Source organism: Hakea prostrata, chromosome 1 (assembly GCF_041222555.1).
Source record: "Hakea prostrata isolate BN-2017 chromosome 1, UWA_Hpros_2, whole genome shotgun sequence".
NCBI lineage: Eukaryota > Viridiplantae > Streptophyta > Magnoliopsida > Proteales > Proteaceae > Hakea > Hakea prostrata.
This window is the reverse complement of record NC_142600.1, coordinates 7,815,510-7,835,515: the sequence shown is the minus strand read 5'-3', so window position 1 is coordinate 7,835,515 and position 20,006 is coordinate 7,815,510. Positions and strand designations below refer to the sequence as shown.

At 39.2% G+C, this 20,006-nt stretch overlaps 1 protein-coding gene and 1 pseudogene across 1 annotated transcript; one reads left to right on the top strand and one right to left on the bottom strand.

Annotated features, from left to right (window-relative positions):
- Nucleotides 1–1,131: 1,131 nt before the first annotated feature.
- On the bottom strand, nucleotides 1,132–11,351 carry PAH1 (Lipin family protein). Its single transcript, XM_089159531.1, has 11 exons — nucleotides 11,154–11,351; nucleotides 9,111–10,802; nucleotides 8,413–9,011; nucleotides 8,237–8,310; nucleotides 5,630–5,714; nucleotides 5,399–5,485; nucleotides 2,872–2,944; nucleotides 2,104–2,147; nucleotides 1,846–1,974; nucleotides 1,659–1,757; nucleotides 1,132–1,552 (listed from the first exon to the last, which is right to left on the bottom strand). Exons 2-11 carry the CDS (start codon nucleotides 10,606–10,608, stop codon nucleotides 1,502–1,504), a joined length of 2,739 nt encoding a protein of 912 aa, XP_089015657.1. The 5' UTR covers nucleotides 10,609–10,802; nucleotides 11,154–11,351; the 3' UTR covers nucleotides 1,132–1,501.
- Nucleotides 11,352–11,768: 417 nt separating this feature from the next.
- LOC149027131 (protein CANDIDATE G PROTEIN-COUPLED RECEPTOR 7 pseudogene) lies at nucleotides 11,769–13,561 on the top strand (annotated as a pseudogene).
- Nucleotides 13,562–20,006: the final 6,445 nt, after the last annotated feature.

Genomic DNA, 20,006 nt, shown 5'->3' with positions numbered 1-20,006 from the left:
CTTGCTCGCTTTATTTTTGTTAATGAGTTAGTTTTTTATCTTTTTGGGCAAAAACCTCGTTAATTAAATATGATGCCTGCATTTAACTTTAATGATCCTTTGCCACGAGCAACCATGCCCTAGTGTCTTTATGACCCAAAAGGCAGTATCTATGTTCCCTCTCCATAGAATAGCATCTTCGTTGGTGAGAGTCGGTCAGAATATTAACTACTGTGGCTTGAATATCCGAACTTCTGGTAAGTTAGATGTAGGTATTTGATTTCTTCTCTCTTTGAATGAAGGAAAATGGAACACTACATTTTGATTAACTCGAAAGATGCAACAAGCAGCTTCGCCAGTGACCAAATAATATGCTACGATAAAGCCTGTACAGTTTCACACGCTAGCAGATAAAACATCAGTGGTTTGGTGTGACAACATTGTATATGAGAACATGGTGAAATCCATTAAAGCGTCCCCAACCTGAAAGAAAGTCAGAGAAGCATCTGATCACCTACCAGAAGTTCTTGGCTATGTGACAACCATTATTGGAGCAAGCATTTTATGAACCTGTACTGTTGTACAGTCCTTGCATTCCATCCATGATAGGTGCATTACCATCGTAGTCGAAAACTAACTTCAGGAGTAGAATTTGAGGCAAATTGCAAATGGAAGACCCTCATCGATGAGGCCAAAAAGGTTCCCAGAACCGAGTTAGGAAAAATTACCTCCAATGAACAATTCGTAGTGTTTGGGAAATCGTTTAATGCAAATGGAAGACTCTCATCAATGAGGCAAAACAGGTTCCTAGATACCGAATTAGGAAAAATTGGCTGAACAGTGCTTGATGATTCACAAAGCTTACCAAATTTTGTTGATCAACAGAAACATGCTATTTGTACAGCAACCATTCAGATACTACACCTGAGGTTTCTTGATGCAAGTCCAGAGTTCAGACACTTTGAATGAATAAATCCCTATTTGCGAGATGGGGGGGGGGGGGGGGAATACATGAGAGAATGTTTACATGGGTGCGCTTATCATGTTGACTAGATTTTTTATTCTACCATTCAGATACTACACCTGAGGTTTCGTGATGCAAGTCCTGAATTCAGACATTTTGAATGACTAATTCCCTATTTGCGAGGTGGGGGGGGGGGGGGGGGGAATACATGAGAGAATGTTTACATGGGTGCGCTTATCATGTTGACTAGATTTTTGATTCTATAAGAGGCCTTCTAGGCCAACCTGGCACCCAAATTTCCATTAGGAAGACAATGGTATACAGATTATGAAATCAGGAAGATGGCGGTATACAGATTATGAATTATCACCTGAAATGATAAATGAGTAAAGAACACACTGCCATTATTCTTCTCTTCTTCAGAAATAATAGGCACATCAGCACTTTGTTGCAGATGATGGTTATATTGGAATGCAGCTCGTGAAAATAGTCCTTGCCCCACATGAATTTTTCAAAACACTTTCTCAATAGCCTGTGTTGCATAGCCTGTATTGTAGGTCAAATGCTGGGAAGAGGCATTTTCCAATAATTCCACGAGTTAAAATCCTCCTGCACAAATATTTAAGAATCAATCACGTATACCTAATTTTAAGTGAATAATTAAATGCAAGACATTTCCTTTCATTTTGATTCCTATGGATTGACAATTCCTCACCTGTTCAACTAAAGAAGTGGGTGGGAACATGTCATTGACTAGCGTGTGCAAAGAAGTGTATGACTTAACATCAATGCTGTGATTGATGGCCACTTCACCCTGCAAAATTTGGTTGAGGGATTCAAATTGGCAAGAAATGCTATATAATTTGAAAAAGCTAACAAGAAAGATGGAAGGGAAAAAATACCTTGGGATTGATGATGAATATTTTGCCTTTTGGGATCCCAATTTTCCGGTAGCTGAGCTCATCAGTGTCTCTATTCCCAAAGCCCGCATAGAATGGATTGTAATCTTTAGGAAAAAGTGCTTTTATGTCCTACATATATAACCTTTTTAGTTCAGAAGGATTATCAGCAACCAAAATTACAAATCATGAAGTCTTATTAAATCTTACAAGACTAAAAATCTATAGTCCGTAAGGTGTCTTATACTGGTTATGTATTACCTCCAAACATGCAATCTTGAACTCATGAGGTGCTCTTCTTATTACTGTCAAGAATAAGGAAAAATAAGTGCAATGATCAGGAACATAATTTAAAAGGGAAAAAAAAATTTGGTTTGGTTGGTGGGGGGGATGTGTCAGGGTTAATGGCTAATGTTTGAGCGTGTGCACATATTTTATCCTATGCATTGCAAGATATAGCATATCAAATATCACATGACAGAAAGCACAGATACAGGAAATTTTTCATGGGCTACCAGTATATATATATATATTTCCAACCAAAAGAGCAGGCAAAAGAGAAATAGATTACTGAGCATAACTCCAAGTGGCAATAGATAGCAACTTACAAGAATACCTTCATTTTAGGAGAAATTAGTTAACAGTCAAATTTGCAGTGTATCTGTATATAACATAGTTTACTTTCCTTTATGAGCCAAACCCCTCCTCTGCAAGCTTTCCAAGTAAGAAACAATAGCAATTCTCTAATTGAACATATTACTTTTGTAGTATGGTGTAAGTTTAAGTAGCAGCTGATATAATGCAAATTGAAGATGTATGAATTTGCACAAAACATGTATTTATTATGATCATTGTTACGTTTTCTCTTCTTGAAGATGTATGAATTTGCACAACACATGTATTTATTATGATCATTGTTACCTTTTCTCCTCTCCTACTCTAAACAATATTACTTAATTGGTTACATAAAGTAATAAATGCGATGAACTTCAAAGCACACAAAACTATTCAACGTATGAGGATTATCACCTTCTCGGTACAATGAAGGAAACAATCCATCAGGTGAAATGACCACAGGTCCATTTGGTAATGTCTTCCCATCCTGCAACCAAGAAAATTACTAAGTAAAAGGGAATTAGATTTTTCACATGTATTCATAGTATGCCTAACCTGAAGATCAATTCAGGCAATTTGTCAAAGCTATACGTCCCTGGTGTCAGTTGAGCCTGGTGATGTAGTTGTTAAAGTTCAGCATACAAGGTTGTACGGAATACATGACCATATGTACCATGGGGGTAAGTATGTGTCATGTACACACAGTTTGTTATATAAAATGTGTCATGTACACACACTTTCTTATATATAGGAAGAGACAAGAATCTTCCATTCTCCCTATATCTCAGTTCAGTCATCCACAATGAGAGGGAGATCAAAGGAGAAGTTGGCACCAGAATTAAGTTAGATATATGGAATATTGAAATGGAGATGTGCTTACTAAGATCCATGTAATCATAATACACTTATCAATATTGGGGGCAAGCCCAGCCACACTTTGTGGGATGGCATGCTGGGAAACCAAACAGGGAAAAAAACAGAAGTGAGATAGCCAAGATCTAGATATTGTAATGGATGATTTGCAGGGGTAAAAAAGGTACAATAAGGAGAGTAATGGAAAGACGAAAGGAAAAAAATAATAAAAAAATCCACTGTTCAGCCATGAACAACAAAGACAATAACTGTGTGGGTGGGGACTGATAAGCTGAAAGTTGAAGAATAGAAGGATAAGTGATCCAAAAATAACTTGGATTGAAGTTAGGAGAAAAGAGGAAGAAGGGTGTGGAATGGTGCTTAGTTTAGGAAAAAAATGTACTCTAAAAAACTAACATAGGCTTTCTAGTGGTAGGATCTGTATAAAGAGTGAAATTGAAGTTTAATATGGGAACAGGATAGATACTGAATTATGGCAGTAACTACGATATGAACTGTTAAGTAATAACAGGAATTAGATGTAAGAAATAAATAAATAGAATATCAGGACAAAAATACCAGTTTAAGCAGAAAAGATGAAAGCTAGCTACATTCACAAGGATAATCTTCTGGGCTCCAACTCTTGCTAAGTCACCAATGTGATAGGCCAACTGATATACAAAGGAAAACAGAAGGCTTTGCAGAAGGAAACAATAAGCCTACTAAGTAGAAATAAAAAACAAGGAAGGTAAGAAGGTGGCCAACATATAGAGTAATAACTTGGAAGGGAAGAAGCAGAGGAAATCACAGGGAATGGAGCAGCAAGTCTAACATCAAAGGTTGAAGATAAACAGACTTTCTGGTCTTATTTCCTGTATCTTCCTCTTCTTTTTTCCCCCTCCAATTTATCGTCCCATATGATGGCCACCCTTCTTACGTGCCTTTTTTATGATACAGCCAAATTAAGAAAGCAGAAATATAAGCCGAAGGGTTGCAGCCAGCTAGAACTAGGGAAACTAGGAGGAAACAGTGGAAGGCTACGGGAGAGAAAAAGGTACAGGAACCACCTGCTGCATGGCTTTAGAATGCAACTAAGTTAGACGAATGAATCCACAACTGGAAGTCACAAAAACCTGGAAATCATACTAGAATCACTGATGGAGAGTGTGGCCTTTAGGCCCTTTACAACATATTTGTAGAATAACAGAAATGATCCATAACAACACTGTACTGACTGGGAATTAGAATAAAAAATGTAAAACTGGAAAGAGTGTGAGCTAGGACTCACATTATCAGCTTACGAATTGAACCCTTATAATAGGTAGGACTGCCACTAACACTTCAACTCAGAAATGAGAAAGCACACTGGATTCAAAACTGACACACTATTTGGATTGAAATGGTCTGCTTAGTTCTTCCTCTACTTATCCTCATTCGTGCTGTATCATGGTCCAATGTAAAATGGATGGAGGAATAGGATTCTTACAATTCATCTCAAGTAGTTAAAACATGACTTAGTTGAATTGAGTTGATCTCCTCCTGGCAGTGCCACATTCTGGATAAGTAATAGATGCCACTTAATTTCTTCAATCAGTACAGGCATGTGAAAATCTAACTAGTGTGACACAGCTAGAACACTATTTCATAGACAGAGTTACAAAGCTGGGATGGGCTCCTGCACAAATTCTCTTCAATGGCAAGGAGCCATTCTAAGTTAAGTGGCTTCTGTTCCAACAAGGGACCTAAGCTAACAGATTTGCCTTCCTCCCTCCCCAAAACTTCTTCCCCCCCCCTCCCTTTTTCTTTCCCTTTAGATGGATACTCAACTTAAAAAAGGGGGGGGGGGGGGGGGGGGGGGGGAGAGAGAGGGAAGGTGAGAACTAGGAGGGTTGAACCTGATACCTCCTAGTCAAGTAGGGTGGGCAATCACACTCCACACTACACCACCTGTTATATGGATTTGCCTACATGATCCTCAGTCATCAGGAACTCAACTTGAAGAGGGCAAACCAAAATCTTTAAAATTACCATAGTCCTGAGAATAATTAACAAAATAAAAAAGTTACCATAAACCAGAGCAGCTTAGTACCTGCTTGATGTTGATAAGAAAACTTCTGGTTAGATATGCCTGAACAATTGCACGTGCACTCAGAAAAAGTAGTTGATAACCATTTTCCTGCAATCAAATGTAGATTGGAATCAATTCTGTGGAATACAAAGGAAATTATACCTTAATGCCAGGAAAGGAAAATAAATTTGTAACTTCTGAAATGAACAAAATCTATGAAAAATTGACGTTGAAATATAAAGGAAAACATACCTTAATGGCAGAGAAAAGCCGTGCTACTCCAGACTGTGTCCAATCCTTACCAACTAAAGGCATGAATTGACCAAGGACGTCCGACCTTAAAAGCATGCGTCAACTATATTAGAAAATAAGGCATTAATCCTAAGTGAAAGATTGCACCCTTATCTGTCCACTACAACCACAAAATTAACTATGCCATTGAGATAGGAATGAAAGAACAAGGAGAAAAATAGCAGCCGGTGAGAATATACAACTATCATCTTATGAATTTAGCACGGAGGTTCATGGGCGTCCATGGACCTCAGTATTGCAGGAATTTCATTGTGTAATTAGTTTAGGGCCTGTTTGGTTACATGAGTCTAGAGATTTCAAATCTATAGAGTCATAATTTATAAAATTAACTGTTTGGTTAACTGAATATGTGGAATGAAATATGTAAATTCATCAGTGACTTTTGTGAATGCGCAAATGTTTAGCGTTTTTATAGTAGGGATGATTTCTCTGGATTTCACCCCATACCCATAAATCTACAGATTCACGTTTTTAGTGTAAAAAGATGAATCTCTAGATTTCATGAATCTAGAGATTTTCACAACCAAACGGATATAAATCTCGCATTCATGAATCCAAAGATTTGAAATCTCTGAATTCATGTAACCAAACAGGCCCTTAGATATTCATTTATATTTCGTTATTATTGACACTTACTGCAGGTAGGTGTTAGTGCTATTATTGACACTTACTGCAGGTAGGTGTTAGTTTCCTATCGTTTTTGGACCTCAGGAATAGCTGGCTAAAGTGTTCCATTCTTTGTGTGATTCGTTGACTTTTATTATCAATAAAGCTACTGGTATAGTAGGAGATATCACGGTTGTTGATGCAGTTCCAGTTTGGAATGAACATATTTGGCCTAAGATACATGGTAGCTGCCCCAGAAATGTGGAATTCGTTGTCAACCTTATCTATACTTTGCTGAGATAGGAGTTTTTAATGTATACAGGGATAGTGTAATTTCCTTGTGGGGATATCTTCCATTTCTTTAGGGTATGGTCTTCCAAAAATATGAGCCCTCTGGCCAGTTACAGTTAACAACCTGAGAGGGGACCATCAATGGAGCATTTAGTCGGCAAAAAATTGATAGGGATAAGTTTCCATTCATTCAAATAATCAAGATAGCTTGATATCATGGCGCTTGGCTATCCCGGCTCTAAAAGGAGTAATCAATTATCAACATTGAAAACAATCTTGATTCCCAGGTTGTTTTTAATTATTAGCTCATGTTGTCAGCTTGATCTCTTCTGAGGCTGTTTTATAGCTATGGCACCTACACAGTATGGAAGCCTTTCTCTTCCTTTTTCTTTCTTTTGCTTAGTTTTTATTTCTATAGAAAATAAGGACCAGCTGCTGCAAAAACCTTCAGTTTATTCAAGTTTATCCACTGCAAATACACAATCTGCAAGCAAGCACCTTTAATATTTTATAATAGGAAATACTTACAAACGTATTAGACAAGCTAACTAAGACCGTGCTCAAACGATTGTACGCAAAGTTGGCATTGCACAAGAGAGGAGAGGTCACAAGTATGATGCATAAAATTAATTCCTAGGTCTATTGAAGTCAATGGCTGACTCATGGGTTCTCTGTTGCCACAATAGCACCAATAGTTTCTTTTAACCTCAATCAAATGTAAACTTATTATACATGAGTTTTCGCAATTTTTGAGTGCAGTAGCATAAATCTAGACAGAAAGCAATTTATTCCAGCTGATGTATTGACCACAATTGTCAAGGCTTCGCCTAGGCAGCACCAAGGTGTGCTTCATGCCTTTTTGTTTGCAAAATTGCACCTACTTGGAAACAAGACATTGCCTTGGCCAGGCTTGTGACTTAGGCAACTAGAATTTGTATTCGCTATTATTATTACTATATGGTTATACCTATTGGTTCCCTTTTTTTGGCTTTTTTATTGGTGTTGAACACTCATGCATGGTATAAATAAAAACTAAAAGAAATAAAGAAGAGAAAATGAGCAGTGATGTAAACTGTGAACAGTATAAAAACTCCAGAACTTCAGAACACTTCCTGCCACAGGGTGACTTGACACCGACTGTGATGCATAACCTCAACAGGTATATGGTTCTTCCCCGCTTCTTCACTCACCCCCACCCTTTTCTCTTTCTCCCTTGAATGATTACTCCTGTAATACTGAATTACAGTAGTCATTCTAAAAGATTGAAACCATGTAATTATGAATGCCTTGCAGAGATGGAATGTTGGCCATACTATGCTACATATTTATAAACGCCTTTGTCAACTAGACATCAACTAACAACAATGCATCTACGCACCTGACTACCACCTCAAGTCACCTTATCCTGGGGGTAACCATAAAATTAACAAGCTTTACACATTTGGGATGTTGAAGAGACTAAATGATTAAGAAAGAAACCAGTTATAAATGGCTTGTATAGTTGTATGTTCAAGAAGTAAATAACAACAATGAGATTAGGCAAACAACTTAAAAAGAAAACATAAACCAATGAGCAATAACAGGGCAATCAAATGCTTGAATCATGATTTGACACCCAATAAATTAGCAGGGCCATCCATGTAAACTTACTTGGTAATGGTCCCATCAACATCAGAGATGACTATCCGTGCATTCCACTTCCAAAGGTAGATATGGGCATCAACCTGTTGAAAAAAACCACATATATCAAATAAAAGCACCTCTGATGACTGCTCACTGATAACATTGTCAGTTATAAGTATCAATTGTAGATGTAAGTGACAAACCTTTTGAGTTCCAAGGACCCTGGTAGAAAAACTGAAGGTTACCATATTCTGACCTTCCCTAAGATTCAAAGAAGCAATCTGCTCAGTAGTTGGGACATTCGTTCTTACAAACTGCTTATGAGGAGACTCATTGACAGCCCTGGATGTTGGAGACGGTTCCAGAGGTAGGTCTTGTGAGCCAGGTTCTGAATCCATAAACACCTCCTCAGTTGATGAGTTACTGTTGGTGTGCTGAAGAGTTTTAACTCTTCTAAATGGAATGGGCCAAAGCCTCCATCTGCGGCTAGAAGGAGAGGAAGTGGCTGCAGAATCATCCTCCTTGGGCTTTGGTGACTCATCCTGTGCCACAGGAATTGCATCTTTCGGCTCAACAGGTAAATCTAAACCGTATGCAGCCATTCCAAGAATCATAGGAGCAGCTTTGTCCCATGTTAAGTACCTCCGTTTAAACCTAACAATAAGGTTCCCATTCTTAGTAATTGACGCTGCAGAAGCTTTGAACTCCTCCCCAGATATGCGATGTGCATCAAAGGCTAGACCAGCAGCACCCATCCCCATCCCAGCAAAAAGAAGATTTGCACATAGAGAAATCTCAAATCCTATAAGCCACAGAAAGGATAGACAAAATTAAATAATGATTAAAGAATTGCATAAGTATTAGTCTAGTTTTAGGGTTAAAGACTGCTGAGGGTACTTACCCATTCTTCCAACAGAAGCTCCTTCCGGAACTTTTGCCATCTCATTGCAACTGCATTCTTCTTCAGGAGAAGGTCCTCCTGGAATATGGTGCAGCTCAAGAGGTTCTGGTGGTACACCAAATTGTTCATCTTTCCATCCTGGGTCGTTGGTTACAGAATGGACAGACAGGCTGTCAGAATCATCATTATCTGATCCTTCTCCTATAAAACTGCTGTCCTCCAAAGCCTCAACATCAATGCCAAAACCTGCAGATATGCTGTTACCAGCAGAACTTGAACTAGGAACGGATAACCCAGTACCAGCATCAAGTACAGGATCCTCTGTGGCTTCAGTTTGCTTCATTGCTGGAAGAGTGGAAGGAGAACCACCAACTGGATCTTCAGTGCCTTGTTTTGTAGTCACCTCCTCGCATGGAGAACCAATGTTTTGAGCATCTGAATCTCCAAAGCATAAATCTGTCTGACAGCTGAGTGTCTGTTTCTTACTCATACAAACATCCATAGGAGTAGGGTCACCATGATCTCTTTTGATGCTTTCACTGGTCTCAGCATCTTCCATTTGTGGGATACCTTTATCAGCTTTATCACAAACTTCAGAAGGATTCCGATCAACATCACATACGGGTGACATGCCTTTTGATGTACTATTATGCACAGAGACATCAATTTCACTCAAGTAATCAGCAGCCCATGCATCTTCACCAGTACAAAACTGTTCATTACCTCCAGGATAGTCGGCTCCTTCACCTGGACCGAGATGAAATTGTGGCGTACTTAACTGCAGATTATCTGTGTTTTGTTCTGACAAAGAGATTGGTGCAGTCATTACGTGCCCATCGATGCTGACCAATACCACCTCTGAGTCTGAACCTTGAGATTCCACAACATTCTCAACATGATCTAAGCTCTCATAACTATAAGCTCCAAACTCTGATGACCCAATGGAATCTGCTTCAACAGACTTATTGTTTTGAAATGTATACAGCTCTTTTTTGCTATCTGATTCAGCATTCTCAATTTGGTTCCTATCTAAAGAAAGACAGTCATTGGAAATAAGAAATTCCCCCGTACTGGATACAGCATTCTCTTCTAGACTGGGACTAACACACTTATCATTACTATTGTGGTTACCAATATTACTAATACTGCTACAGCTGTCATTACTTTCTCGCCGTGGAACTTCTGGATCCTCAGGCCCGTCAATCTTCTGGTCTTTACTGGGCAAAACCTCATCAATGAAATATGCTTCACCAGAATTATCAAGGTACATATGAAAAATTGCTTCGACACCATTTACAGAGATGCGAACCATCTTCTCAGAACCTTTAAGGACACCTTGAAATTTACCAAATCGCACATACCAAGGCGTGCTCCGGTAGGTCCCATCCTGCTGCTCCACAACAATAACATCAACAGCCCCACCAAAGGGATGGAATGGGGTAGCAACAGAGTAAACACCCTGTGAAATGAGGCTCCCAACCTTACCTACTACATTCATCCTCCCAGCTAAGCTAATAACAAAACATTATTTTGTTTTGGAGCAAAAGCCTAAGCAACTCCCGAGGACCTCAATCCTTTGTCTTCAAGTATGAAATCTAGAAATTATAGTAAAAGCAAAACTGAAATAACAGACGAAGGGAATAGCATTTCAATTTCTATTTCGAACAAAACCTTCAGTAATGATTCCAATTCCTGCATGGAACACGAAATTCAAGAATTCAATGTAAAGAAGAGAATTTAAAAGAAAAGAAGTCATTCTTAAAACTAGATATCAGTGATCAACATAATGACGTAAAACGTATAAAAACAACCAAAGTTTTTTATTTTTGTCAACAACCAAAGGTTGAAGATCTTATGAAAGAATTCGAAGCAAAGAATCCTACTTTCTACCACCATGAGCAAAAAAGACCAAATCGTAGTCGAACGAAATAACAAATGAGGAGCAGAGATTTCCAGATAATATCCCAACTCAGCAACTCAAAAACAAGAAATTAAAACTGGAGAAATTCCTTCGGAAAGATCGCCACAAGAAGAAAAACCTACCTGAGAGCTGCCGACTGACACAACTTCAGCATTTTTCATCTTTTCTCTCTCTTATGCCCTTTTCGATTTCTCCTTTCCCATTCTTGCTGCAGCTATCTCTCCATTTCTTCTTCGGAACGCTCTCAGACGTTAAAATGGAGAGGACAACAGACAGAGTTGGCAAGCGACTCTGAGAATAAATTGTAATCCAAATTCCGAATATCCGTCGAGTACATCATTTTAAATACCCGCATCGCTGGATTAAAATTACAGAAATACCTCGGTCATAGATTCTTATTTTCTTTCGCTGTTTGGAGAAACAACGATATAACGTGCACGTGTTGGATATCTCATCTGATATTTGAAGGGTGGTAGGTAACTCGGTAATCGGGAATTGCTCGTTTTCAACTCTTTCATCTCTAATAATTACAATGTGTTTGGTTGCAAGAAATGAATATTCAAAGTTTTTTCCTCCTTTTCTTTCTTGAAAGTCAAACAAATGAATAGTCTTAACTAGAATTCCAAGCAGAGGAACGAACAGGGGTAGAGAGAAAATGATGTTTATGGGGGTATTCCTGGTAAATCATAGGAAGCTTCGGTTTCAGTCCAACCGGCGTAAGTCTTTTATACTTACTTGCTCGCTCTTCAAGTCGTATTCTTAACGCCGTAGGCCAGAAGGCAAGGGGAAAACCACCGCCGAAGCTGCCTCCACCGCCATAGCGGCCGTCACCACCGCTTCAATCAGGTAGGGAAGAAAAAGATCAGATTTGGATCGCGGATCATTTCTTCTGCAGGGTTCACAATTCACACGTCATGGGCAAAAATGTTCTTGGCCTGCAACTCTTCTTTCTCTCTCTCCTCCTCACGATCGCTTCCGGAGAGATAAAAAACTTGCAGATCACCGCCGATTCCCGATCGATGATCCTCTTTGAGAAATTCGGCTTCACCCACACCGGCCACGTTATGGTCTCCGTCACCGATGTCTCATATTCACCGCCTTCTCAACCTGACCTCTCTCCCTTTGGCTTCTTCCTCCTCTCCGAAGAAGCCCTAATTCAGGTCCTTCTGGAAGCCGAATCGAACCCTAATTTCTGCATTCTTAACAGCCAGTACATCAATCCACTCTTCACTTTCAAGGACATCTCTTTGCCCCAACGGAGCTTCAACAATTCCTACCCTGTCTCTGTCCCCAATGAATACAGCCTCTACTACGCCAATTGCGTTCCAGGGAGCGAAGTCACCATGACCGTACGCACTGAGATCTACAATACCGATTACGGCGTTAAGGACTACCTGCCGGCCGGCCAGACTCAACTGCCCATGCTTTATTTCCTCTTCTCTCTCGCGTATTTCGCCTTCTTTGGGTATTGGATCCAAGTCTGCTACAGTAACCGGCTCTCCGTTCACCGGATCCATTTGCTCATGGCCACTCTGCTCCTTATGAAAGCATTGAATCTGATCTGCGCCGCTGAGGATAAGCATTACGTCAAGGTCACTGGAACCCCTCACGGTTGGGATGTTCTATTCTACATGTTCCAGTTTCTCAGGGTTGTCTTGCTCTTCACTGTGATCGTTCTTATTGGCACGGGCTGGTCTTTCCTTAAGCCTTTCTTGCAGGAGAGAGAGAAGAAAGTTTTGATGATTGTCATCCCTCTTCAGGTTCTCGCTAACTTGGCTTCTGTCGTAATTGGGGAGACTGGACCCTTCATCAGGGATTGGGTAACTTGGAATCAAGTGTTTTTGTTGGTCGATATCGTGTGCTGTTGCGCCATTATCTTCCCGATCGTGTGGTCCATTAGGTCTCTAAGAGAGACCTCCAAGACTGATGGGAAGGCTGCACGGAATTTGGCCAAGTTAACCCTTTTCCGGCAGTTCTACATAGTTGTGATTGGATACTTGTACTTCACCAGGATTGTCGTGTTTGCGCTGAGGACCATTGCTGCTTACAAGTATCAATGGGTAAGCAGTGCTGCAGAGGAGACTGCAAGTCTTGCTTTCTATATGGTAATGTTTTATATGTTTCGGCCAATTGAGAGGAACGAGTACCTTGCCATTGATGATGAGGAAGAAGAGGCTGCGGAGGCTGCTCTTCGGGATGAGGAGTTTGAGCTTTAAAGTTGATGTCGAAGAGGAATTTTTGTTCATCGTCTTGTCATTTTGTGTTCTTCAAGTTGATATCTTGAGAATTGAGTTGCCGGATTTACTGTTGAAGAGGAGTCATTGTTTGCCGTTGCGACCTCTCAAAATCTACTGGTATAATCTGGCCGTTGAAAACAGAATTACTTTTTTGTCAACTTATTGCCATGTTAATCCTGAATACGAGTAAGTTTGTATTTCATTTTAGTTGTTACCACAGATCTCATTTAAAGGAGCTATGAGTCCTAACATTATGTCTTTTAATTCTGTGATTGTTTTTACTTGACTGGGAATTGGTTCTCTTGTGGTAATTGATTTTGAAGATCAGTATGGAAGCTGAGACACTGGACTTTGGTCACATATTTTCTGGCTTCCTTAAAAAGTGGGTGTTTTTTTACCCTGTTTTACCGTTTTAAGTATTTTCTTCTTCCTTTTTTTTTTTTTTTGGGGGGGGGGGGGGGGGGGGGGTGTCAACCTTTAAGTACTTTCTTGTGTTGGGTGGCATACATTTCCCAGATTCTTAAGTGACTGCCATTGAATCATTGTAGATATCTTTTTGTGTTACAAACCCAATACATGTGAATTTTTTGAGCTATTCCACATTTTAAAACTTAGCCCTCAAAGATGATTGTGCAGGATGTTCTAGAAATACTTGGTCTTAATCTTATCCCTTTAGGTGCATGTTCGACATTTATTTCATCTGTTAAAAAAAATTATTAAAAAAAAGGAAGAAAATCAACTAGTTGAGCTGAAGGTACAGCAGCTTCCTCAATGCTTTTAGGAATAGGCAGATACACGATGAGCTCTGATAACAACAAATTTTGTAGATATAGTTAAGGATATGTATGATGGTTCGGTGACTAGTGTTAGAACAGTGGGGGGACAAAGTAATGAATTCCCGATAACAGTTGGGCTACATCAAGGGTCAACTTTAAGCCCATATCTATTTGCACTGGTAATGGATGAATTAACCAAAGACATTCAAGATGAGGCCCCCTGGTGTATGCTTTTTGCGGATGATATTGTGTTGATTGATGAGACCCAAGTGGGGATTAATACCAAATTAGAATCATGGAGAGTAGCTTTGGAATCAAAAGGCTTTAAACTTAGTAGATCGAAGACAGAATATCTAGTTTGTAACTTTAGTCATGATCGGGCAGATGATGAAGTGGTGATACTTGACGATAAAGAGATTCCTCAGAGTGATTGTTTTAGGTACCTAGGTTCAATCATAAGTAAAAGAGGTGATTTAGAAGATGAGGTTTCCCAAAGAATTAAAATAGGGTGGATGAAGTGGAGAGGTGCATCCGGGGTCTTATGTGATCGGCGTATTCCATTAAAGCTTAAAGGAAAATTTTATAGGACTGTTGTCCGACCAGCTATGATGTACGGTGCAGAGTGTTGGGCTGTTAAGAAGAATCATATAGATAAACTCGATGTAGCGAAAATGAGGATGCTAAGATGGATGACTGGCAAAACTAGGATGGATAAGATAAGAAACGATCATATTAGAGTTGGTCTGGGAGTTGCTCCTATAAGTGATAAGCTTAGAGAAAGTCGTTTGAGGTGGCACGGCCACGTTCAACGGAGACCTATAAATGCTCCTGTTCGGAGAAGTGATATAATCCATATTGAAGGAACTATAAGAGCTAGGGGTAGACCTAAGATAACCTTAGGAGAAGTGGTGAGAAAGGATATGTATAGCTTAGGCCTTGTATCTAGCATGGCCTTGAACAGAACCGATTGGAGGGCAAGAATCCATGTAAACGACCCCATTTAGTTGGGAAAAGGCTTATTGTTGTTGTTGATCCCTTGTGCAAACAAATGACATACTGAATAGCTTGTGTGAACTGTCAATGAGAATCCTAGCCTCTGTTTAGAAAGAAAGAGTCTTGGTTCCATTTGGAGAGATCAGGTGGGGCTGTATAGTCTAATTATCATCTATTCATTATTGTATTCATAGTTGATGGATTGGTTTTTCTTGAAGCCAAAGGGAATTTAGGCTAGCATTTTTCTATTCCTTGGATCTTTGTTTGGTTAATAGATCTCTTTAGTCAGATGAGTTGTTGGGGGGGGGGGGGGAGCTGAAGAAATTCAGCTCATACATGGATGTTTGGGTCTTGAAATAAAAAAAAAGAAGGAAGTATCCCTGATATGGTTGGCTGATGATGCAATATTCTTTTCTGAAGATAGGAATGAGTGAAAATGGGAGAGGGTTAGCTAGCATCATGTGAGGACAGTTCTTGGAGGACTGTTGTAGTTGTAAATGCTTTGAAAAGATCAAAGCATGTCCAGAAGCTGTAAGTTTGGCTTTTTTCTTTCCTTTTTTTTTTTTTTTTGGGGGGGGGGGGGGGTTTAGAATTCTTGGAGGACTGTTGGATGTGCTTTGAAAAGATCAAATAAGTTGAGGACAATGGGATGAACATTAAGGAGGACTATTGGATGTGCATTGAAAAGATCAAATAAGTTAAGGACGATGGGATGAACATTAAGGAGAATGATGAAGGGATACATACTCTTTTTATTTTTTTTTGCTTCTAATGTATGGAGAGGGATACACACTCTTTTGTTTTGCTGCTGGTCCCAAGCCTGGGTAAAGGAGGAGGGTTGATGCGTCAAGTCGGCAGCCGGCACCGGAAAAAATCTAGCCAAACATTTTTTCATTGATTCGACCTTATATGATAAAAGCTATGCTAGGGCGTTCCCCGACAAAGGAAGCGACGCGCTACACTATGGCCCGGGTGTAGTGATAAGTGGGCAAGGGTTAGCTAGGGCGTCCCCTGTAAGCGACGCGTCGCATCGGCGCTCGGATGCTGTGATAAGTAGGCAAGGGTTCCTGCACCGTGGACGAGTGCGGGTGAAGAAGCTAGTCCATAAACGTAGGATTAGATTGGCATCTTGGAACATAGGATCTTTAATTCGTAAGAGCTTAGAATTGATAGATGTTATGAGGAGAAGAAGGATTAATGTAGCTTGCATTCAAGAGACTAAATGGAAAGGTAAAAAAACCAAAGAGTTGGATGACTTTAAACTTTGGTATACTGGGGATAAAACAAATAAAAATGGAGTGGGTATAATAGTGGATAAAGATTTAAAAAATGATGTGTTGGATGTTAAAAAAGTGGGTGATAGGATTATTGCTATCAAGCTTGTAATAGAGAAAGAGTTCGTAAATATAATTTGTGCATATGCACCTCAAGTAGGATTAGGTGAAAGTCTAAAGCTAGAATTTTGGGAAAATATGGATGGATTAATGCAAGGTATTCGTTAAGGAGAAAATATTATCATAGGAGGTGATGTAAGTGGACATATTGGAAAAAATCAAAGAGGATATGAGAGTGTACATGGATGATATGGTTTTGGAGAAAGGAATGAGGAGGGGATTTCATTTTAGATTTTGCTACTGCTTTTGATCTATCTATTATAAATACTTACTTCAAAAAGAGAGATGAGCATTTAATTACCTTAAAAAGTGGACAACATAGAAGCCAAATAGATTTCTTCCTAACTAGAAGGACTGATAGATTGTTGTGCAAGGATTGCAAGGTGATACCGGGGGAAAGCTTAACTGCACAATATAGACTTGTGGTCTTGGATATGTGCTTAGTCCCAATAACACATAAAAGGTCCAAGGTAAACTATCCCAGAATAAGATGGTGGAATTTGAAATGAGAGTGCTTGAAATCCTTCGTTAATGAAGTAGTCAAACAAGGAAAATGGGATTTTAAAAGGGATACCAATGCAAATGTGGAATGAGATGGCTATGTGTATTAAGAAGGTGGCTAAAGATGTCCTAGGTGAATCAAAAGGAAAGCTCCATTCTTATAGAGAGACGTGGTGGTGGGATAGTGAGGTTTAAGCTGCCATTAAGAATAAAAAAGTTAGTTTTAAGACATGGCAAAGAACTAAGGATGTTGAGGATCTTCAAAGGTATAGATTGGATAGAAATGAAGCTAAGAAAATTGCGAGAAAGCAAGGGAAAAGAAGTATGAAGAGTTATACAATAAGTTGGGCACGAAGGAAGTGGAAAATTCTATTTATAAGATAGCTAAGATGAGGGATAGGAAGAGTAGAGATCTTGACCATGTTAGATGTATTAAAAATGAAGATGGTAAAGTTTTAGTTTGTGAGGAGGACATTAAGAAAAGATGGGAAACCTATCTCTAGTTTACTAAATGAGCATTCTTTAAGCACTTATGATTCGGACGATTACACTTTTCTCTAAGGCACCAATGTCCGAACTTATATATGTAGAATTTCGATGTTCGAAGTAAAAGAAGCTTTAAGGAGGATGAAACTCGGCAAGACACAAGGTCCTGATGAAATCCCAATTGAAGTATGGAAGAGCTTAGGAACCCATAGACTAGTTTGGTTGACTAAGTTGTTTAATAAGATTATGAGCATAGGGAAAATGCCAGATGAATGGAGGAGAAGCGTCGTGGTTCCAATTTACAAAAATAAAGGAGATATTCAAAGTTGTAATAACTATAGGGGCATTAAATTGATGAGTCATATGATGAAATTATTGGAGAGAATAATTGAAACCCGTTTGAGATACTTAACTACAATTACGGAGAACCAATTTGGGTTTATGTCGGGAAGATCTACAACGGATGCTATTTACCTAATTAGGAGACTTATGGAAAGGTATAGAGAATGTAGGAAAGACCTTCATATGGTATTTATTGACCTAGAAAAAGCTTATGATAGAGTCTCTAGAGCGTTAATTTGGCAAGTACTAGAGAAAACAAGTGTTGCAAGTAAATATGTAGATATAGTTAAGGATATGTATGATGGTTCGGTGACTAGTGTTAGAACAGTGGGGGGACAAAGTAATGAATTCTCGATAACAGTTGGGCTACATCAAGGGTCAACTTTAATCCCATATCTATTTGCACTGGTAATGGATGAATTAACCAAAGACATTCAAGATGAGGTCCCCTGGTGTATGCTTTTTGCGGATGATATTGTATTGATTGGTGAGACCCAAGTGGAGATTAATACCAAATTAGAATCATGGAGAGTAGCTTTGAAATCAAAAAGCTATAAACTTAGTAGATCGAAGACATAATATTTAGTTTGTAACTTTAGTCATGATCGGGCAGATGATGAGGTGGTGATACTTGACGATAAAAAGATTCCTCAGAGTGATTGTTTTAGGTACTTAGGTTCAATCATAAGTAAAAAAGGTGATTTAGAGGATGAGGTTTCCCAAAGAACTAAAATAGGGTGGATGAAGTGGAGAGGTGCGTCCAGGGTCTTATGTGATCGGCGGATTCCATTAAAGCTTAAAGGAAAATGTTAAAGGATCATTGTTCAACCAGCTATGATGTACGGTGAGTGTTGGGCTGTTAAAAAGAATCATATAGATAAACTCAGTATAGTAGAAATGAGGATGCTAAGATGGATGAGTGGCAAAACTAGGATGGATAATATAAGAAATGATCATATTAGAGGTTGGTCTGGGAGTTGCTCCCATAAGTGATAAGCTTCGAGAAAGTCGTTTGAGGTGGCACGGCCACGTTCAATGGAGACCTATAAAGGCCCCTGTATGGAAAAGTGATATAATCCATATTGAAGGAACTAGAAGAGCTAGGGGTAGACCTAAGATAACCTTAGGAGAAGTGGTGAGAAAGGATATGCATAGCTTAGGCCTTGTATCTAGCATGGCCTCGAACAGAACTGATTGGAGGGCCAGAATCCATGTAGCCGATCCCATTTAGTTGGGGCAAGGCTTATTGTTGTTGTAATGTATGGAGAGGGAAGATGAGAACTAGGAGGCACAAACCCAAGACTTTCTGTTTATATGGGCTTCCACACCACACTTGTACCATTTGTCTCTCTACTAGGTAGTTGTTCTTATCACCTGTTCTTGAACAAGAAGCAAACCAAATTTCATGGGCACTCCTTTGGGGAAGGGGGAAAAAAATTCTTGGTTTCCTGACCTCCAATACACAGGAGATTTTCGAAGTGGTTGGAGTTGGAATTGCCTTTTCTTTTGAGAGGTTTTGTGTGTTCTCCATTGCTAACCTATTCTATTTGGCCTTTTAAGTATCTCTATAAAAATAAGCAAGGAATTGTAGGAATTGCATAGAAACTTAATTGCTATCAAGGGGAAAAAAGTTAATTGTTTCTATTGAGTAAATTTTATTTTTGGATTAAATCTTTTTTCTAATATGAGAGTTTTAGCTTATGAAAAGTGTGGCCTTCTTACTTAGCCAGAGGGTTTTGGACTTCTGGGCCGGCATTAAAGAGAATGAGCATGTTTAGACATGATCTTGAAGATGACTTTGGCTCTTTTCTGGTTGAGTATCCTGCCTTGCTTGTCCTTTGGAAAGGCATTGGGTAATGCTTTCTCAATTATCACAGTTCATTGAATTTTCTGCCAAAAATTTTGTATTTGAAAGTATTTTTGTTTAACAATCAGTTAAGGTTCCCATTTGTGAATGCCATACTGGGTAGCAAGGACTGGACTGGTCTCAATAAACAATGTTTAAGCAGATATCAGACGTGCAAAGCATTCCAGCTTCCTCCATTTCTCAGCCAGATGGATTTGCTTAGGTTCTCCAAATGATTTTGGACTTGTTTAGGTTGAGAGACTTGTGTAATCAGCTGTTTATGTTGTATAGAATTGAAACTGAGCAGGCACATAGAGGAACACTGGAGTTTATTCTCCTAGTTTATATATTCCTTGCTTAGTTTCCTCCCCCCCCGTCAACTCATTTGGGTTACCAAATT